The sequence below is a fragment of the Rhagoletis pomonella genome, unplaced genomic scaffold (assembly GCF_013731165.1).
Source record: "Rhagoletis pomonella isolate Grant_MI unplaced genomic scaffold, Rhpom_1.0 Rhpom_scaffold_00007, whole genome shotgun sequence".
In the NCBI taxonomy this organism is placed as follows: Eukaryota; Metazoa; Arthropoda; class Insecta; order Diptera; family Tephritidae; genus Rhagoletis; species Rhagoletis pomonella.
Window position 1 is genome coordinate 25,693,551 of NW_023458561.1, and position 23,947 is coordinate 25,717,497.

Sequence of the window (23,947 nt, forward strand, 5' to 3'; positions counted from 1 at the left end):
CGGTTGTCATGATACCAAAATATAAACTCTGACGCCTCCGTATTTTGTACAACACGACATTGCAGGCGCAGTGTAGAGCCAGGCGTCAAATATCGTATTGGCGGGCCTGTAATTTCGGCGCGTGCTTCTAAGCGAATTGAATGGATAAAAACGCGAAGCGGCAAAGGCAGTCAGTCGTCAATTGCAGAGGCCATGTAATGCGCGATATAGCGACGCGGCAAAATCGCAGAATTGCATTTGTTGATTAAAGTGCAGTTGTTGTTGTTGTAGTTGTATCAAATCAAATGCATGTAGTTTGGAATATGGCAATGATGCGACGACGGCAAAGCCATGAAATTAAATCGAAAATACATTTGGCGAAAATTAGTAATCGAAAGCAATTAGAAATATATGTATGTATGTATGTATGCATGTGCAGATTGTTCGGGATATGCATGTATTGTTTGCATTCGTTTTGCCTACTTCCGTGCGTGTAGCTTTGATTTGCATTATTCGCGCGATTGACATGCGTAGCTATCCGTTGGTGCTGCTAATGCAAAAGTGAAATTGAGTTCACACTGATTGCTGCCGCTACCGGTCACCGCAAATACGCAAACACAAATGCGCCAACCGTACGCTACGCTAATACTATTAATCTGACTTTTTCCTGCGCGGAAACTAGCAAATACAAACAAAACAACCGTACTTCCGACCAGTTTAATCCGCTTAGCTAAGTCGCCCATTTATTTATACGCACCACAAAACTTGATTTTGGTGCTTTTATTGTCTGTTTTCTTTTTTTTGTTTTCCATTTACCATTTCCCACCGCCATCGCGGATTCAATTATGTTAAATGTGATTTCTGATTTGGCATCATTTGATTTAATTGAGTGTGCAAAGTGACTTTTGATGCCGTTGGTGGAGAGAAAATTTATGGAATCAGTATAAAAAAAAAGATTTTAATTAAGCAATAAACATATTCATACATTGACTTCATTAGTTTTATAACTGCATAGAAATAGTGTTTTAATTTTTCAATTAACTTTAATTACCACGTACTCTTAAAATATTATTATCGAATTTCAAATTTTAATATCTAGCCAATTGCATAGGATTACATACAATTAATTATGTTTTAAATACTAGATACTATAAAAGAGATGATGCTTAAATGGGCTTATCATTGAAACTTTATCATTGAGTAATAATTAGAATTCAAGTGCGTGTTTTTCTTAACAAATGCTGGCTTATTGAAATTTTTTTGACATCATAGGTATTAAAACCAACACGCGGATATTAAATTTTTGTTCAAATTGCTCTGTAAAAATCGTTAGAATAAAATTATCCAGAGACCGTAACAGTTACAACTTTTATTAAGAAATCGCTCTTTAACGATTATTTTTTTACTTTTATTTAATTACTCCTTAAATAACCGTTATTTCTGACTTTTATTTCATAAATCCAAAATAACAATAATTTTTGATTGTTATCCCGATAATCTGCAAATAACAGTTATTTTTGATTTTTAAATTATATGTCTTAGATAACAGTTATCGAGACTTTTTTTTATAAAAGTCATAATTAGAACTCAGTTACTGGCCGAAAAACGGTAATGACTTTTATACGAATGATTTAAAAAATAAAAGTCTGTGACTGATTTATATTGATGACTTTTATATTTAAAAGTTTTCAATAACTGTTATCTAAAACATATAATGTAAAACCAAAAGCAATTGATATTTTGGATTTATAATATAAAAATCAAAAACAATTGTTATTTTATATTATATTGTATATATCACTTAGTGTTGGAACAATTCCTTCATAGTGAATTTTTCCATGACAATTTTCATCAATAACTATTATGTTCGGTCTCTGAAATTATCTGATAGTTTTTTTTCTTGGATCTTAAAAGTATAAGTATACATGGAAAATATACTGTGGTTTAGCCCTTCGTCGGACGGCAACTGGTCTGTAAGGCATATCCAGCACATTTTGTTTTATCTCGCCATGCTATTTAATACCGTTAACTTTGCTTACGCTCAGTAGCTGCCTGTTTGGAAGTGTTCTATACAAAAAAAACACTCAGTTTTTGTTTGACCCTCACAACGAGAAACTACACAGAGTTTGATCTGAGAAGCTCATTGCGCCCACACTCGTCACATATTTTAAAGTAAGTATTTTTATACCCGAGCGCACTTGTGCACAAGGTTATTATAACTTTAAATAAAAAAATTAAAAATAAAGAAATTAAGAAAGAACTATCAAGTAACAAGCATTCCTGTCTAAGCCTTAATTAAAGTATTTTAGCAAAATATTATTGTTCATACATTTAAATTTTTACTGTTAGTTAGCATTCAAATTTATGTTAAAACATAGAAGCTCAAAAAAGACAAAATATTTCTTGCTTTTTTTAGACAATACCACTAAAAAGTGGGAAAATACATAGTAACTTTAAACCAAACCGTAAATAAAAAGAAAAAATAATCACAAAATCACCAACTCATATGCTCGTGCAGCCGCTGTGCCATTAAGTGCACTAAAAAAATGAGCTCAAGGACGCGTCACTGGCGTCGTATGGCAATATGGTGCAGCACTTGCCTGCACGACCACCCACGCATAAGCCCACACTCCTACACAAAAACATATGTATGTATGTACATATGACAGCATGTATGTAAATATAATCGCCACATTAAGTGTGTTTGTAAAAAGAGTAATTTGTGGCCATGAGCGCGCTGCCAACCGAAGAGATGAAGTGCATTGGCAGTAGGGTTAAATGTTGGCGCTGGTAGAGCAGAGAGTTTTATATTTGAGTTGGCTATGAAATTCCCATCGCCATTTAAATGCATATTTAAATTTGTAATAAATCTTTTCGCGCTTTTTGCAAATGTGTAAATTATATCTATGGTTGCTCATTAAAACATTTCCTATTCGTTATTTGTAGAAAATATACAAATTCAAATTTATTGTTATTACGATTTTAGTTTGCACATGGTTGCATTAGCAACATTAATGGCCTAAATTAAATGCGCACAATAATTCTACTAAGCAATGTGGCCTCATAAATATATGTATGTACTTGTATTTCATTGCCAAACAAACAAAAATGTGAATACAAGCATACATGAGCCATTCTTTTTCATATGGGACACCAAATTTGGTGTCACACCTTCGATTCGCCTTAAACATTTTTTTATGGGTTCTATACTCTTACATTTGACACTTTAATTAGAGTACAATTAATTTAAATTCGACTTTTAAAACAGATGGCAACGTTCTCTAAAATAGTTTAAGCTAAAATCTTATTAAACCCCTTCTTTCTGACACCCATATATTGATACATATTCCAATTATCTAATTCCCTTAATTCAAGTAGAATTGGATTTTTCAAATAGGTGGCTACCGTATAAAGTTTAGAACTAAAACCATTTTCAAAAATATTTCGATTGACACCCATATTGCAGTAATTCATTTAAATTAATTGAATGCAATTTTTTATCGGGTGGCAACCCTAGTAAAACACCTCAATAATATTCTAAATGTTCAATTCGAAGGTTTCTTTCTTTGACAACCATATTCTAATTTTTCAAATAGCTTGCGAATAATTAATTTAAGTTTGACTATACAAACAGGTGGTAACCCTTTTCAAAATATTATGAAACTGAAATTTATTTAGGCCTGCCAATGTTAAGTAAAAATTTTCAAACAAATGGGTAACTTAATTCAAGCAGAATTTTATTTTTTAAACAGGTGGCAGCCCTCCTCCATGAATGTGGAATTTTATATATCTCGATATAATTTTTTTTAGACGACTGTGGATTCCCAAGATATGACGAAAAATGTATGAGGCGCGGTATCGGCCAGAAAAAATAAAAACTTTAAATTCTAAGGTGTACGTAGAATTTTTTTTTTCTGGTACAGGCTATGTAGTGTGTATTTGCGTTTCATAGTGTATTTGCGTTGGTGTGTACGTGCGTGTGTCAGCATGGTGAATATAATGAATATGCGATTACGCCACAAAGTATGCCAAACAAACAAATAGTGTATATGCACTTTACTTTTGTTGTTGCAAACGTGAATTTGTATAGTTAGCTGTGTGTTGATCGCAAATAAAAACACACCTGCAACAGCGGGTGTAATCAGGCTGGCGAAACATGGCAACACATTAGCATTTTATGCGCTTACAAATTAAATTTTCGTTAATGAAGCGCATTCAAAATAGCATTGTTTTTTGGATGCTATTGTTTTAAATAATTTGCAATTAAGCGCAAAATGCAGTTAAGTAGTGCATGCAACGGTCGAAGCTAGAGTACTTTCTAAATAAATATTAAAAGCCTTAGTTAAAATTTGCAACGATTTAACGGTAATATTCTTTTACACAATAATTTTGTTAGGTTATTGTAAATTACATTCAGTATTATAACAATGAGCTACCGAAGCTTTAAATGAACGTGTGTGTGTGTGTGTGAAAAACTTTATTTTCCCTTTTTATTTGCGTATGTATGCAAAATAATGCAAATAATACTTATTTACCATGTCGTGATTTGCCCTCCACCTTGCAAAATCTATACAAATATATACAATGGATGTCCGTCCAGATAGCTGTTGCATGGTTTCACTAATACCTATACGTAGATACATATATGTACATATGTACATATGTATGTATGCTTAAATGCACATTTATAAATACTTAAGTGAATCGAATAAATCAGTTATTTGTTTAAAAGGGATTTCATTTCATTTTATAACTAAGCTGATTTTAGTTTATAATTTAAAATATTCGCACATTTATAGCAAATGTATAAGCTAATGATTTTTACGTTATTCATCATTCATATGTAGGAATATTGCGAGGATATCGAGAGGAATACATTCGTAGCGAAAAGATATTTGTCCAGCTCACAGAGATCTCTGCTTAGAAAGGATGGGTTAGCTATCCGCTGATATCAATTGTATTAAGTTCAGATTAGGTACTTATACCAGCCCAATTTTTCGTTCTCGTGGTTACAAATATTTGAAATGAGGCTGCGAATAGTAGTCCAGTAGATTTGCCAGTTTGATAAGAAAATTATTTCCTTTTCAGAGCGTGATCGCTCAGGTTGAATGGCCTGATGTGTTGTGGGATTTTGTCAATGTCTTTTAAGAAAAAAAACTGGATTGATGTTCTGTGGAGTTTTGAGAAGACTGGGATTATATGCTTCGTTTCTCACTATTGGATATAAGAATAAATCTTGTTAGGTTCTGGCGATTTGTATGAGCTAAAGTCGAACTAGGATAATTGCACTCATTTTAAAGTGGTAACATTAGTTGCAAGGCTTTGTTCTCTTTGAGTGTCGGCGCACCAAATTTAGGCCCACAATAGCCCGCTAAATACATATATAGCCCGAAAAAGGCGTGTTCTGTATCTTCTATCGTTTTCGCACCTGGATTTCTTTAACAGGGTGATTTTGGCAACTGTCTTTCAACTCACCACTGTCTTTTGAACGACTAATTGTAAAATCCGCTAACGCCACCACGATTTTTGAAAACTAAATTAAATTAAACAAAAATTTACATATATTTTTTTTAACAATAAAAACTAAAAAAATAAATAAATCAAAAACAATTAAAAATTATTAATTAAATGATAATGAAGCAAAAATGAATAAAATTATTTTTAAAATTAAATGAAATTAAAAAAATTTACTTTTTTTTTTATTACAATAAAAGAGAGAAATTAAGTTTGAAAAAGGAAAAAATTAAATAAAAAAAGAAAATATTACTTGAAAATTTAAAAATAAAAATAAAATGTTCCTTCATTCGATATCTAAAAATTAATTAAAACAAGACAAAAAAATAAAATAAGATCCTCAAAAAGAAATCAAATAAAAAATTATATTTTTTTAACAATAAAATGTAAACATTGAAAGAAAGTGAAATCAACAAAAGAAAGGAGTTTCTAGAAATTAAATTAAGTTAATAAAAATTTAAATAAAATTTAATCAGGAAAAAAATTTATTCAAAAAGGAACAAACTAAAAAAAACAATAAAAATTAAAATTAAAAATTAAAATTAAAATTAAAATTAAAAAATTTATTCAAAAAGGAACAAACTAAAAAAAACAATAAAAATTAAATGAACAAAAGAAAAATAAATAAAGGATTTTCTAGAAATCAAATGAAATTAAAATATATCTTTGTTATACAAACAAAATAAAAATAAATAATAATAAAGAAAAAAATGTATTAAGAAAAACAAAATAAACTTAGCCCATAAAACATTTAAAAAACATTATTTTTCAATGAATGTTAGATGTTATAAAAATTAAATAAAGAAAAAAAAATTATTAAAACAAAAAAGATACATAGAATAAGAGTAAAAAAATAATTTAATGAAAAAATATATACTTTTCTTTTTAAAATAATACTATCCACAAATTAGAAAAAAATTAAATAAAAAATTATAAAAAAATGTAATTAAAGGAAAGAAAAAAGTTTTCTGCTGCTCCAGAACTCATATTCGGATCTTTCGAATTGCACGCTAGTGAGCAGAGACACTGCCTTACACAAGCTTAATGATATACAAGTGATTTCTCTCAAAATCAATTTTCACCACGTTAGCGTTTTCCGATTTGTGACGCGCGTCTTCCAATTACTCATAGTTTTACTTTACTCAACAGTTTTCTGATCCTAGTCCTCCGCTAAAACATCACTAGCCATTATTGGGCACATGGGACTATTACCGCCCTCCACCTTAAAGAATCAAAAGTGCACTCAAGTTTTTTTTTTGGAGGATTTATAGGATTTTTCTGCAAATTTGCATGTGGTCCGACGTTGATGTCTCACTCGAGGTACGCAAGTTTATATTTATAACCTTCTTGATTAGTTAAAGTACTCTCAACATTTCGTTTCATACTTTTTTTTTAATATTGGTGCTTATTAGTTTTATAAACGTCTAAGTTGCCAGATTTCAATTTCATTAAAAATTAGGTTATAGAGCTTTTAGCCAATTTACCAATTTTATTATTCAATAAGCTTGGATAAGAGTATGTACTCAACAATAAATCTTCTTAAAAAATTTCTATCATACGCCACCGAACAGCGTTGCAATTTACGTAGTAATACAAAATAAACATTCAATCTTCATACTCAGTAGACAACTTATTTATAGAGTGTTACGTAGCATTAAGCTTCACACGTTCGCCTTTCTGACGACTCCCCACTCCCCTTTGTTGAATCAGAATTTTTGCAGTAAACTTAATTCAGCAGCGAGCACCATATATCTACTGACTGAAACGTGCTGGTGATTTTGCTCTTTCACTTTATCTCTACTTGTTATTTCCTTTGCTTGGTCACAAATCTAAAATAGCTGTCTTCACGCACTACTAAGAAGTAGCAGTGCGCAGTAGGAGTAGCAGCAGCAGAGCAGACAATCAACTAAATTTGATGCAATCAATTGCTGCACACACATACCAATCGCAGCTCTTAACGATATACAGAATTGCAATATATTCATGCATAGACATACATATATACCAACAAAATAGCACGCCTACAACTTTACATACTAGTATATATTTGTATGTATGCATGTACTTACATACAATACATATTGGCGATACTCACCGACAACATTCAAATGCAGAAATATCGATGTGGGCGGATGGGTTGACACTTGACACTCGTAGACGCCAGCATCACGTAGTTGCACGAATTTTATTTGCAGCGTCCAATCCTGTGGCATGCCACATCACGATTCAATTGGACAATCGAGTGTTGGAGCGAGGCAATGCAGTAGCGCAATGGCAGGACGAAGTTTCCGATTGTGGATCATTGATTCAAGCATGAAAAGAGGCAAAAATGTGAAAGGGTTTGAAAAAAAGTTGTAAAAAATATATATGTATGTGCGTTATGTTTATTTTTTTTCTGTTGGATAAAAAGTTACACACAATCAGTGGCAATGGATTTTTGGTGTGGCTAGTGTTGCGCGAGTCTCTAACAAACTAATGCACTTTACTTGCACAATGCAGAAAACTTCAAATTAGAAAAAAAGTATGACGAAAAAAGTGTTGACTATAAGCTACTAGCGTACACTCTGGAATAGCGGCTAGAGGAAAAATTCAGTGACAAAAAAAAAAATCGACAGAAAAAAGAAAACATCGATTTTTCAACATTAATTCGCCGAGATTTTCGTGCGAATTTTCCAGTTTTTTCAAGCTTTTTTTTTTGCGGATTTAGCTGGCATTTCCCCAACAAAGTGTCAACGTGGTGTAAATTGTCACACACACTTATATACAAACACGCGCACACACGCGCCAGCAGGCAGTCGCGGATATACTTATGCGGCTTGTCACATTTGTGATGCCTGATTGCTGCTGCTGTTTTGTAATTTTCGCTTTTTGCACCTCCCTGCCCACACCTCACCACCCCACTAGGCTTTAGGTGATTTTCGCGTTTGGTGTGCGCGACTTTTTCGTAATGTCAGTCACGTTTCATTGCTGGCTGCGGCCAACGGTGCTGACCACATGTGCAACATGCAACATTTATTGCGCTCGTGATGCAATTCCACATCACTCACAAATGCACGCGTGTGGCAAGTGTTGCACGTATGCGTGAATCCGGTTCAGCGGATGAATTTAGTAATTCTAGATATATGTACATTAGACATATGCATCTTTTTAAGTTAAATATACCTATGAGGAGAGGATGAGGAGTGATGAAAAACAAAAAAAAATGTATCTTTCGAAATTCGAAAAAAAAATCCCGCAGGAAAATCTCAAAAAAAAAATTTGTTCTGCAAAAAAAAAAACATATATATCAGGGCGATTTTTTGCGACTATTGTTTTTTTTACTCCTACCTCAAAAATTTTGTGGAAAACACCTAAAAAAAAATCTCCCTGAAAATTTGAACCCTTAATTTTAACATTAAGTACTCGCCCAAGGCGTGCAAAGATTTCCCATATAATAAAATACACGTAAACTTTGAGTTTTTTTTTTTTAAAGTCTACAGCTCAGTCAATGAAGGGTTTTCTTCAGAATTGAATGCTCTACAAAAGTGTCCATTGCGGTTTAATCCTAACTCCCATCTGCGAGGTAGTACGGGTCACTAAACCCAGTTTTTCCATGAAATTCTCGTTTTGTGCCCATATCTCAAAAATAACAAGAGCTACAGAAAAATATAAATGACAAACTTGTGGGACTTTCGATTTCCTACAAAAAAGTTTTAGAACAAAAAATGGCTAACATCGATATTTCTTGAGATATTGGCTTTGAAGTTGATCAACAATTTCTACAATTTAGCTTAAGTCCATGAATATTCCACACTACCTCAAATTCCAGCTCTGTCAGAATTGGGAAGGACCTCACTGAACCGTTTGATATCAAACGGGGTTTCAGATAAGCTGATTCCTTTTCGTGTGATTTCTTTAATCTGATTTTGGAGATCAGAAAGCCGACGGCATTGACATTATCGGTAAAAATGCTTTTTCCGCTTCGAATTTGCTTGGATTCTCTTGGAATTTCCAATTGGCACAAAAGGGAAACGACGGGGGTGCTGTTTTGGACTCGGCCAAATCGCTTAGGTGGCTACCGTGCCAATAATGAAGAATAACAGAACAAATTTTTTTCTTGGACTTCACTACGGCAGCATTTTTTAGCAAAACACATTAATTTTGTATGTTGTTTCGTCACCGACCAGTCCTCTCGTCAATGTTATATTTATTTCTGGAAAAAGGACATAGGCCTAACGTACATATGTACATACATATGTATAACACCAATAATCTTATATGGTATTATCTATGTAGGTGTACGCCGACACCTCTACTACTTAGTTCATTTTCGAAAATAAATAGTTCTTTACTGTAGTGCTCACATTTTCAACATTACTTAATCAAAGACAACGCTATTAATATTTTTAAAAATCTAGTAAAATGCAAATGCGCAGTGAAGTACGAAACCTAACATTTGCAGTGCACCGGGCTACCTCCTTTGTTTCGTATACTGTAGCTTCTAAAAAAATGTTAGTATACAAATTTGCAATACATAACTTCAAAACAAGACTTTCTTCTTTAAAAAAAATAAATCTACAGAGCAAATATTATTAGGAAAAAGATATTCTGCGAAAGTTACAATATATTCGAATTTTTATCCTAACGCCCTATTCAAAGAGATTCTTCAATAAAAAAAAAAAAGTTGCGAAACAAATAATATTAACGAAGGCATATTCTATCGAAATCGACAATAAAATCTGCGTTTTTTTAACATTAGTCCTAAATTTGCCACGCTCGTTTTAAGCCCTTTTGATAACTTGCTACGTATAACATAGTATAAATTAAAAAAACGTTTTATTAATTCATTTTACCTCTGAATGTTTTAAATGTGTGGCGCTAAACCGCTCATCGCTGCTATAGGTGGTCAACCCCACAGTCAGTAGATGATAATCTTTTTTGCGTATCCAAGAAACCTGAAATAAAAGAGAATAACCAGTTTTCATAAAAAATTTAAAAGCCTTAATTGAACGTAGTAATTTAAATAATTATACAGGTAGTTAATATATCCGAAACCTATTTGATAACCAAACGCACGATACATAATTTAACACACTGATGGTTTATTGATGAAAGAGAGTATCTGGATAAGTGTATTTGAACTCAAGTTTCATAACTATTCCATACAAAAAAGCTGGTTTTAGACAGATATATAAACTTTTTTCTCCATATCAAGCGCATTAACCGGAACAAGAACACTTCGATATTTACCCGTAAGCGAGCGACTAATCAGGTCCTTAGGTCCCGTAGGGTAATATCAAAACACAAACTTAGTGAATATTCTGAAAACTCTTAGCCTGAAAACGTGTTTGAAATGAGATACTCGATTAAATTAGCGTCAATACTTTTCGTTGGCCTAAAACACTTCTGTGGCACATGAAAGGGAGCACTCCCGATCTTGGCTAAATTAGAGGAAGAAGCGCGCAGAAATCTATACTGGGGTAACCAAACAGGTCTAGGCATTAAAAGGCTCTCATTTGAATACAGAGAATTAAGAAAAATAAGTAGTTTTAAGCGTTGAAGGGAAACAAAACGAAATAACCCCTGGAATGCACAAAGAGTATATGCATTTTGCGACACACATCCCCGCCGCTTTCGTTTTTATTTTAATCTTATCGATATTTTATCAACTTATGCTTCTGTCTGCAGCTTCTTTTCTTTGTTATTTACTTTTGTGTGTTACACGAGCTTCAACAATCAATCATAGACATTCACCCATGCTTTTTAATTTCTAATAGCAAACATTTTTCTTTGTGTTAAGTCAGAATAAATATGGATTTGTTCAGATTGCACTTGCATGAGTAAAAATGTAGTTTGTAATTTACCAAAAGAGTAAAATGAGCATATAATTGGGACAAGACTAAAAAAAAAACTATATTTACATGCCAACTTTAACAAAATTGCAAGATTAATTGAAGTTAGCGTTGAAGATCAAGTTAAATATTATATATTGATACAGAAAGGGATGGTTCCAAATACCGATAAAAAAATCACGATTTTACCAAAGAAAAGTAAATCTGAATACTAAACTTGCAGGCAAACCTCACGTTGAGTATAAAACCACCAAAACTTTGGCGGTATATTGGTGATGAAAACAGCTCTTTGGAAAAACACGGGGTCAGTCACAAAAGAGTATCCTCTGAATCTAAACCTCAACGATTAGACCCATTGTGGAGCAGACTCTTAATCAATAGTGCGGGAATCGGCGTGTGCTGTACGAGAGTCTTCTCTACAACACCTGACACTGCCTTTGATTAATTGGTGCTACACTTACCCAGTGGGAAAATAAAAAATCACCCGTTTTCACGTTCGAAGAGGAAATACAAGCCTCAAAGTTAGTTTTATAAATAAAAGTCTTCAATAACTGTTATCTAAGACATATAATAAAAAAAATTTAAAATTACTGTTACTTACATATAAATTAGACAAAAATCAAACATAATTGTTGTTTTGGATTTGTAAAATAAAAACCAAAGTAGTTATTTTTTTTTAATTTTTCATACAAATTAAAAATAAAAATTTATTTTCAAATTTGATTTTCGTTGAAAAAATAAATCGATTGGTATGTATTACTTAGTTGTAGAACATTTCCTTCATAGTGAATTTTTCAATGATAGTTTTCATCAATAACCGTTATGTTAGGTCCCTGATTTAAGTAGGTACATACATTTTCTAGGCTTAAATTTTTTTAAATCTTATCAAGTTCGCTGTTGCTGTTGTTGTTACAACAACATTCTACATAGTTTTTAGCTATTTAGCTGGAGTGACGGTTCTTCGCCAGGCATGGATTAATGTCGTAGCGATTAGGCAAAGTCGCCTGTGGTTCATTTTCGATATATGTTATCAATATAACTATCGAAAAATGTATCGATATGTTTTTCTATAAAGTACCAGCGTATATTGCTTTCGATATACTTTCTTAAATAGGTATCCATTTATTTATCAAAGTTGTTATCGATCAATACATATGCATGCATGCAGTCGCGCTCGCGATACCAATGTTTTATTGAGCTTCGCGTTGTACCAGCATAATTTTAGTCATATTTGCTTCTTTACTCCTACTGATTTTGCTATTATTTAGACAATTTGTTTTTAAGTTTCTTTGACTGCATTTTCGTCATATAAAAATAAATCACATGAATTTTTCGCTCGATTGTTGTAGTAATCTTTGATCGCAAAAATGCCCAACTGCTTCTGCAAATAACGCTCACAGTTAAATCAGCATATGTGGCCTAAATACTCTTGCGACCATTAATCATCGAATTCAGGCCAATAAAACAGCGTGTCCTAACACACACAACTTGCTGTTATACAGTGCGTATACGTAACAGCCGGGTGGCACGTGTAGAAAGCGACAGTTTTAACACAACACGCATACGTATGTGCGGAAGCCATTGTTCGCGCGAATGTTTACACATATGTACATATGTATATGTGTGAAAACATATTGAGCAATCAATTTCAAATTTATAAAATATTGATATTTCCCAATTATCCCATCTCACTGTTGAGTTCTGGTACATTTTTGGAAAAGGGAAAGAAAAAAAAACAAAGTGTATGTACCCTTAACTCGTAGGCAAACAAAACTATTCTAATGAAGGAAAAATGCTTATAGAAGCTGCACAGTTACCAGCGTCATTAGATTACATGGACATTGGGGTACACGTGCAGGTAAAATCACTAGCCAAGTTTCGATTTGTTTACATTATCCTTTACAAACTCAGTAACAAAGCTTATCCTTTTTACTTGATGCTATAATGGAAAATGTAAGTAAATATTGTTAAATAATCTCCTGCTGCTGCTTACTTGGTATTTTATTGTATTTAGGATGGTCAGTAAGTGGTTTTTGGCTAGATGTAGGCTTCATATTTCTTTTCAAAGAACTTGAATACACAGCAGCTCCCACACCAGTGTCAAAATTTTGTAGTTTTCTATTTTGAAGAGATTTTGTACAACAAATAAGAGGACTACAAAAGGACGTTGTTATGTATATTTTTGAATATTTTCATTTAAATTTTAAATTATTTACTGTGTTTGCAAGCATGCCTGCGCATTAGGGTGGTCCAGAAATCCGTGAGAAAAAGTATTGTCGCAAATTTTTATGCTCTCACCCCCTAGGATTGTTCTATACCGAAAAAATCAATAAAATACTTAGAGGCATGAGCGCTCAAAGTTTTCCATGTATTTTTTATGGGGAAAAAACAACATTTCGTAGAAGTGGTAGAAAATTCTTGAAAATTGGTAATTTCCGATCGGAAAACTTTGCTTCTCTTCAGGAGCTTCCCAATAATAATAACCAATTATGTCTTTAACCATTTTTTCATAGTAACTATATTTTATAGGTCCGCCGAAAGCACCAGAAAATGAAATGGGGAGGTTAAATAAAAAATCTTCAATATTAAAAAGGGTTAAATAAACAGTTTGATATTATTATTATTACTATTGGGAAAGCAAAGTTTTCGAATCGAAAAATATTGATTTTCAAGAATTCTATAACAATTCTATGAAAAGTTGTTTTTTCTTATACATGGAAAACTTTGAGCGCTTTCTGCGACCTCTAGACATTGATTTCAAAATTAAAAATAATGGCATATCTTTTCGATATAGAACTATTTTAAGGGGTGAGAGCATTAAAATTCCGACTTTACTTATTTTGGACCACCCTAATACATACAGTACCAGCATTTTTGCATAGACACGATGGCATTAATGGTAAGGATCTCTCATCTCAACCCAAAACAAGCACATATTTTTTATAAAATATTCGTTCCCCATCTTATAAAGACCGTTTTCTTCTCTATTGTTGCTGGCATATTTTTTCAATAGCCCTCCACGACTATTCGGCTTTTAAAACTAATTTGCCAAATGCGCATATGGTAAGCATACATATGCACGTGTGTTTGATTTGTGGTGCGCAATCTTTTTGTTGAAAAAAAAATCCCTAATATTTGTATGCTGAAAATTTGGTTTACTAAATGGATTGCGGCGTCATATTGTCGCCTGGCTGCTGGCCTCCGTTTAGACGCCGAAAGCAGCGCTAAGGGGCAAATTGAGCAAGTGCTAAGCCATTGAGTAATAAATAATTTCATTCATTTTCCAACATCTCACATCTCTTTGTTGTGCCTCAATTTGTATGCTTAAGGACTTGAATGGAATAAGATACGAGCATATATATATGTATAACTTATTATGGGCACTTGCGTTTGTATGTATGTATCTCAGTATGAGACCCATGAAAAGACTATAAAATAACATTTTTTCACAATTGTTAATTCCGCCATATTGGGTTTCGAGATGCTCTTCCGTAATTAATGAAGCAAAATTTCATTCCTTTAAATGCTGTCAACCACTTATGACCTCTGACGCTGTGGACTTCTTGCTTCTGTGACTAATAAAGGTGGCACGCTATTTGTTCTTCTATAGTAGCTTGTACATATTTAGGTATATACCTAAACTGAATTTCAAATATGTACTTATGTATGTTCATACTTAAGTTGAAGATTCCCATATTCATGCACAATGAGGATTATTGAATCAAAAGTGCTTGCTGTTTAAGGGATATTGGCTATTTACTTTTTAATTTTTCTTTAGCATTGTCCATTCATATAACGAAATAAATGTATCTTCTCTAAATATTTTCTCTTACTTATTACTATGTTTCTTTGAAAAAAAGAGTGGCATAGTATTTACATTCTCAAATTGGTTATGAAAATGGTATAATCTAGTGATCTAGTGGAATTAAATATGTACGTAAAAATATTCGTTCGATAGATAAAAAAATGTTCTGAATAAGACAACGAAAGCTGTCGTGGTACCTCAGTGTCGAAGAGAAGGCGAAGAAAGCCTCTATGTATGCGAAAAAGTACACCTGGGTCTCGTCGCCTTGTCTTTCTCACTAAATCTTGAAGGCGATAGTCAAGGTGATACTGTTCAATGGGGTAAGGGTTTGGTGAACAGCATTGGAAAAAAAAACATTTCTTAAGAAAGTGTATGTATTAGCTAACTAGTTAGTGATAAGCGTGACAGAGCATGACACGGGCACTTAGAATAACCACCACCTTTTTGCATCTCTTGTCGGCGGACCTATTGGCTAAGAATATGTCGTCAAAAACTGTCGCACGGCTTTATGCTACGGGTCGGCTAGTGTGCAGGTACGATGAGTCAAAAGTGCGATGGTTTTTTTAACCAAGTTATTGTTTGGTTTTTTTCATGATTAATACACCGATTGTAAGAAATGTGATTCAAGTTGAATATTTTAAAACCAATTCGTATGCCTGCCTGTATTCAACGTGCAGAGGTGTTTGCTGTTATTTGTTGGCTTCCAGCAACTTCGAGTACGAAGCCGTCAGCGGCAACACATATTTTAAATTTTTTTCCTGTTTTAGGTTTTTCTTAATTACAAAAAAGCATCTGTGAAATGTAGAATCAAATTAAACGACGAAAAAAATTGATGCAAGTTGAGCATTTATAAACAAGTTTATAAAGCGGCTGCAGCTGCGTGTGTAGAGACCTTAATCCCGTCAGAGGCAACGTGTTAAAATGATTATAAAAATTTTTCTTTTGTATGTCAGAACATAAACGGGTTAAAACGAAAAAATCCCCAACCAAAAGTGTAGTTAATATAAAAGGAAGTGTGGTTAATATTACCAAACAATTCTTGATACTATCAACCAAGGCATTGTTATTATTAACAAAGAATCACGTTTATTCCTTTTCAAGTGTGAATTTGGTAATATTAACCAATTTTTGGTTGATTTTTCTCTCAGTGATACGGTCACAGTAATAAAGCGTGAATTTTACTTGGATAGAATGACTATGTAATCCCGTATCTGCGTATGGAATAACTTCGAAGCCAAATAGAGGTCGAAGGCTGGCGTGAGGAATTCCGGCTCGGTGAATCGAATATTGATAAGGGCGTAGAGGCGGCAGTCGTATGAGGTAGCGATTTAATGGGAACTCAATCTGTCCATGATCCGGAAGGCGCATAAGGCGTGGAATAAAATGCAAGGTTGCAGGGTGTCCACGATTATGTGCAGAGCGATGACAATAAGCTCGCTATGTTTTCTTTTTCCATCAAGAGGAAGTACGCTAGGCTACTGGTGGATGTTCTAACTGCACATTTCTGCTGGCATCGCATGCCTTTAAACTGACTCTGGCTGACGAGACTTTGGGCTACTCTACTGGGAGCAGGTCAAACATATTTTTCGCTAAAAAATACTACACTTTTTTATAATAGGAGAGGTCAATTGTGTAGGAGTCCTATTAAAAAAAAAAAAAAACATACAACTAACGTTCACCAAAAACAGGAGCTTAGAATGTTATATAAGAAGTAGGGACAATTTTTACGTTGCTGCATATTATTTTATAGATGCCAATTAGTATATAATACGACTGAAGGCTAATGTTATTCATTATTTTATTTTTTCGTTTAGCTAAAAAAGGCAAATTATGACGAGCCAATATACATAAAAATATCGACTACGGAATTTCATTTTCTGCTACGCTTTTTCACTTCATTTATTCCGATTTAGATTTGCCGTAATTCTAACCCTGTATAACACTGAACCAAAAATTTTTAAACGGACTATGAACATCTGCTATTCTAATTGAGGTATTGGTGCCACATTTGGAAGAAAAATAGATGGAGGAATTAACAGCCAGAGTACGAGTAGGGTTCCAGCAAGATAGGTCGTTGATATCATCTGGCTTGTGGCGGGAAACAAAGAAGGGCAGATTCTAGAATATCTCGACGGGCATTAAAAAAATATATATAAATTTAACTATGAATATGGAGCAAGAGGGAAAAATAATCCATTTGGAAATTCTGGTCAAAATTATTAAGTGTACCGAGGTATTCGAATATCCGAATGTAAAGGAAACCCCCAGCGACAGATATGATAATAGATAAAGCTTTCTACCACGCCGCATTCAGACATTTAATAACTAAGCCTGAAATAAATCCATTACCTACTACTACTATCCCGAAAAAATATGCACATAAAAAAGACATGATAAAATAACACAACTATATGTAAATACGAACAAACTAAAAGGAGCCAAGAGTCCGGGTCAAATACAAAAAAATACCATTCGTGAACGAGATCAAAGGTTAAAAAAGCTTCGAACCGATTTTGACACCCATATTGTAGTATTTCATTTATTTTATCAATTTAAATAACTCAAATAACAGGTGGCAATCCTTTTTAAAAATATTTTTCAATTAAGGTCTTAAACCACTTTAATGTGACTCCCATATTTGAGTATTTCGTTAACCTTGTCAATAGGTGGCAACTCATTTTATGCCCATATTGTAATAATATGTTATTAATCCTACCAATTTAATTGAATAAAATATTTAAACATGAGACAAGCCTCATAAAAAAAATATTTTCTATATTAAGATTTCTTCAAATTAAAATTCATACCCGAATAGTAATACACATTTCATTGGTTTTATGTATTTGGTTTTTGGAAATTTTTAAAACAGGTGGCAACTCTGTATTTTTTACATTTTAGGCCAAGTAACCAAAGCAAAAAAATTTACTTTGCAAATCATTTGAGCCGATTTCGATCTCTTTTGTGTAGCAGCAACAGTATTACTTATTTTTAGAAAAACGAATATAAATATACAACCGAATTAATGCTAATATATTTCCACACCCTCTAATAGAGCGCTAAGCGGAAAATTTATTCATACACTTCTAATGTTGAACCTTCTGTCTGCTCAGCTGCTAAATGATTGTGCAAAAATTTTAATTTATGAGTTGTAATTTTTCACCAACAAAATGCTAAATCACTGGCCAACATGGCGTATGAGTGGCCATCACTCCTCCGCAAGCAATATTTTATTTCAAAAGAAATGCCTGTGAAATATTACCAATTTTCCAATATTTTGTTTCCGCGGCATATGTGTATATAAATGTATATTTACATGTATTGGTGGCCCTATAAACAAAAAGGAAAAGAGAATTAAAGATAAATACGAGCTCAAAAACCGTAGCCAGAAAACTTCCCACTAGTTGGTATGTCTGCTTATGTCGTTTGGAAAATTCCAACCCCAATAAGATTGTCAGGGGCGTTCATTTTTCCTGGAAACCAAACCAAGTGTGTTCGAATAGACAAACGTGCATACATACGTATACATAACTGCTTGAGAATTGTGCTAGCCTGAAACTGACATGCCGAAAACAAACACAGTGGGTTGCCAATTTCGTTAAAACAATTAATCAAATGAAAAGTTAAAGCTTTGTAGGTACCAAACGCAAAGTTTTTAGTTAAAATGTTAGAGAGTTGTGTGCTACTTACATAAATATGTATTAGGGTGCTTCAAAATAAGTAGCCTAACGAATTTATATGGCCTTAAAAAGCCTATTTTACTGGGAAGAAAATCCTCCTTTTTTGAAGAAATTTGTATTCCAATTTTAAAGCAAGTCGGTGGGCATTAGACATTTTTCATTTAAATAACATGTAAAATTTGTTTTCGTTAAAACTGTTATAACTATTGAACCGTTTGAAATGAAATTTGTATCTAGGCATATTCTTATATGGCATTAAGTTCTCTAATAAACAGGGATGGAAAGTAATCATTAGTTCTTAAATTTTAACCAACTAAATCAACCAGTTGTAAGCGACGTATAACAATTTTAACTATACTCACATATTTGTGTTCGTTCATCTTACTGGAATTTACAATGATTTTTATTTTTTGAGTTTAACCAACAATTATTATGACATGATTTTATTTTATCGATCAAAAATAATGATGTTTTTGTTATCTTTATTTTTAATTTCCGATGTACATGAGGAAATTATACATATTCGTGAAGAAGCCTGCAGGAAAATTTTCCCCAACAATATTTAATTACTTTTAATTAATATAACTTTCAAGTTAAGGCATTCGAGTAAGCGTGTTAGCTGGCTATGTAAGGCGCTGCGGGGCGTATACTTTACATACACAACTACAGGTACATGTATGTACGGTGGCCATCCGTCCTGTATTATACGAGACAGTCCTCGTTTTTGACCCGTTGTCCTCGTAATTTTTTTATTTTATACGGGACGCCAAATGTTCTGTATTTCTCTTAATGCCCTATATTGTTTCGACGCCTTAACATCATTAAAATGTACAAAAAACTATAAAAATTTATTCTGCAAGATTTCACCAAAGTTTCAATCTTCTTAATTTAAACCTTTAGAAAAAATTTGGATTTGCAGTTTTGTAACTCATTAAAATTGAGTATTATAAAGTGCGAGTGGAAAGTGCTGCTCATTTGCTTCTCTTTAAAAAATGGTCGAACATACTTCGTATGAAAAAATGCGTAATACCGTCAACAAAAAAAAAATTGCCCTATATAATGGTAACCCTTAGCGACTTAAAGTGCACTTTATTATACTAGAATTTAACGAATTTTTTTAACAAATTTCACGGGGCGAAAATCTCGAGAAAATTATCCTACAAATTTGGTATGTTACTATAAGGATACTGTTTCAAAGCTACATCTAAACATCTAGGATCATTGAAGAAGGCTTTAAGAGCTGTAAGCCGTTGTGGAACCAATTAGAAAAATTATTTTTTTGTCCCATATTCGGCTCTCATAAATATGGTATCCGTAGTTATATGAGCGCGAGTTGTTGTTTTGACTTTTTTTAGTATATATTTTTTTTAGTTTTCATTTAACCCTTCTGTTTCATTAAGGTCATTTAGTGACCTTTATGACTTAAAATTTTCAATATTTGCTAAAGTGAAAATATTTACGTCAAATAACTTTGCGTAATCCTGCATAATTCAAACCTAAATTTAAATTGGAAGACAAAATTTGGTTATTTCTATTGCAAGAGAACTGATTTGAAAACTTACGTGAGCTACCTTAAGGTAATCTTATGGCCCGTAGTGGCCTGCATTTTTTACTCAAATATTATATACGATGCATGTGCCATATGCATACATTACATCCATACATACATTACATATGTATGTGAATAACTGAAATCTTATTTACTTAAACACATTTTAATTTACATATTTACGCATTTTCTGTATTTTTTCTATCAAAATATATGAAACGCCATTTCATGACCTTAATGTATTAAGTGTAAGTTTTTTGTGGCGCTAAATAAAACAAAAACTGTTTTACTTCAAACATATATTGACACGACTCTACTTATAATAAAAACGTAACCTTTTTCTGGTTTTAACCGAAACATAAATTTTTTTAGTTTGAAATAATAACTTAGTTTAATTTTAATGCAGTCTCGGGTCTTTTCCTATCAAAAATATAAAGGTCATTCCGTGACCTTAATGTATTAAGTGTAAATTTTTCTTAATGAAGAAGGGTTAAATATAATTTCGTGATATTTTTTCTGGCTACGATTTAAACCACTTTAAAACGAACTCTCGGGTAAACTACGCCTATTTTGTCAATTGCAGTCTTTTACAGGTCCACGGTTATGCTACCGTTACATTGAATTAGCTTTGCATTCTGCAGGAATCAATTATACAATTTTAGTTGCAGCGCTACATTGGCCAAGGTGGCCCACATACACATTTATTGGCACCTGGGGATGCTTCTGTATTTGTGGGTTTCAGCTACAGAACGTAAGATCTCATATATTTGCTATCTCAGCGAATTTTAGGCTGCGTATACTTAGCCCTTTGCAAAAATTTTATTAGAATATTATCCACCCATCGTTACGGTTAGATATCAAGGGGAACGCTCAAAATATTTACTGAAGGCCTCCAAGCATGCTTAATTTTGTGATAGGAATTAGCCCTTGAACTTACAGTATGAGGTAGAATTTTGCTACTATATAAAGTTTGGGAATTGCAAACCTTTATTGTGAGACTATTGTTATCGTTGAGGAGTTATATGTTTTGGCTGCTTTCTGACAATTAATGCAGCAACGGACATTATATTATTGTCCACAACTAGTCTCATGAGGTCCCGACCTGTAGAAAGAACAGATTGAGGAACCAATTGCCGAAGGACCTGTCTGCACATGGTTTGAAGAACCGCAAAGGAAAATAGTAGAAAATTATGAAGCCTCTTGGTTTCTGCACAAAGCGATCAATAATTGTAGTGCAAGAAAAACAAGAAGAAGAATAAGTTTTGAAAACATGGTTAAGATAATTTATGTGATGATCTATCATGAAGCGCATTTAAAAGTTGTACATTTTTTATGCGCCGTACAAAAAAAAAAAAATTTAAATACCGAAGAAAATAGAAAGCATATTTTGAAAAACACACACGCACACAGTATTTTACTTGCGTGTAGGCGTATGTAAACGTTACAACCCCAAGTACCCATAATGAGAGCGCTCAGTTTTATTTATGTACAAACACTCATGAGCGGAAAAGCTATAAAAAATCAAGAATTTGCATGGGAGCGAGAAATGTTGGAAAACCAAAGTGCGAGCTAAGGGCATAAAAACTGTAGACACAGATAACAAAGCGCGAAAACAGAATAGGCGATGGCATGTATGTATGTATGCAAACGCGCATGGCGAAGGAAGTAGTGAAAGTGAAAATGTAAACCAAGAATATGTGAAAAAAAAAATCTGTGGTAACAAATCACTTGTAACTGAAAAAATTTATAGCAATTTTATGTTAATTTATCTGCACATGCGGACATATATATATGTATACATAATCGCGCCAAGTTTTTGTGTCAGTATGTCCCCTGCAGGAAATCTGTCGCGTTGAGATGATCTGACTCAGAACTAGCGTAGAACTAGACCTTTTGCCGACAGTAGGTACTAGTTCTAGCTCAATACCTAAGACAGGTTTTTTTTTTTAAGAAAACGTTTTTAAGATTCCATTTTTGGATATTTGTTTCTTTTCTTTTACAAATTCAATTTTTTGATACATATTTTATTAAAAAAAATAAATATTGTAAGCTACACGCACCACTTTAAATTCATTAAATCTGAAAACTCACAACTGCCTCCACCGCGATTTGAACTCGCAACCAACGATGCTTTTACTGCAGGGTTACTGCCATTCTCATCTCAACGCGTGTATGTGTGTTTGTGTATGCATATATATGTGTTTGAGTGCTTTAATTTTTTGCTCGTTCATTTGGCAGTACGGCGCACTTGACTTTTCTGTTGCTATATTTTCACACTTATTTTTATGTGTGTTTGTTTGAGTTGCATACATACGTACATATAGGTAGGTATGTACACACTATATGTATCTGTTCCATTCAGCTTATCGCTTTGGCAGCGCAGTAGTTTACTTAGATTTCATCGTTTAAAGGAGGGGTTGTTTGTGGTTTCATTTTGTTTTTTTTGTTACTGCTGGGTTTTCCCCAGCCGTTTAGTGTGCATTTAAATTTTCTTTATTTACTGCACTTTATTGCCAATGCTGCTGCGGCTGCTCTTTTAACCGTCCTGATTTGTTGCACGATTGTTACTATAAAATTTGAAATATACTCATACTTGCATTTAATACTGGTTTACGGCCATTTTTGGATTTTACTGCACCAAAATGAGTGTTGGCTGAAATTTTGATGTTTTCGATTAAAGAAATTATATACAAACATAAACATATTAAACGTTAAGTACTAAAGAGTTTTTACTCATGTTAGTAAGTATCCGAAAGTAATTTTTTAGAATTTTTTTTCGCTACATATACGCTATAAGCTTTACGCTATAGTAGGCAAATGTCTAGACTCCTTTTCTTTAACAGAGCATATTTACACGAACAAACCGCACATATACTGTTTGCCTAATTAAAATATACCACTGAAGTCAAGTTAAGGCCATTTCCATAATTTTTTTTTCGAAAAATATGACAAAATTTTGAAGAAGAATACGGTGTGACGTAAAAAGAAAAGAAAAAAACTGTTCGAAGTAGCTTCTCAATAGTTCTTGAGTTCCGGAAATATGCAAAATTACGCCGAAAGCAAAAATATTTTAAAAAAAGTTGAATTTTTGAACAAAAACAATGATTAAAAACTGTTCTGAGTAGCTTTTCGATAGTTCCTGAGCTCCTGAAAAGAAAAATATTTCTGCAAAATTACGCCCAAAAAACAAATTTTTCGAAAAAGTCGAATAAGTAAAAAGTAAAAGTTTTGAAAATAATAAAAATTTAGAATATTCTGAATAGCTTTTCGGTAGTTCTAGAGTTCCTGAAAAGAAAAATAGTTCTGCAAAATTACGCCGAGAAAAACATTTTTTTTTAATTTTCTTCAAAAATTTAAATTTTTCGACTTTTATGAGAAAAATATTTTCCTTTGTGTAATTTTGTGGAAGACATTTTCCTTTTCCAGAACCCTAGAACTATTAAAAATCTACTCAGAATATTCTAAACATTTATTTTTTCAAAAAGTTAACTTTGTGAATTAAAAAAAAAATGTTTTCAATAAATGACGTAATTTTTCAGAACTTCTTTTATTTTATTTTATTTTATTTTATTTTATTTTATTTTATTTTATT

General features: G+C 32.8%; 1 protein-coding gene across 1 annotated transcript in view; it reads right to left on the minus strand.

The window, feature by feature from the left end:
* The window catches only part of LOC118743752, a 66,080-nt gene that overhangs the window by 21,419 nt on the left and 20,714 nt on the right, over positions 1-23,947 (minus strand). The window contains exons 3-5 of the mRNA XM_036476514.1: positions 10,326-10,427; positions 7,589-7,697; positions 36-127 (exon numbers count right to left, since the gene is read on the minus strand). Coding sequence (XP_036332407.1) covers positions 36-127; positions 7,589-7,697; positions 10,326-10,427 — 303 coding nt within the window. The remainder of the gene's footprint in view (positions 1-35; positions 128-7,588; positions 7,698-10,325; positions 10,428-23,947) is intronic.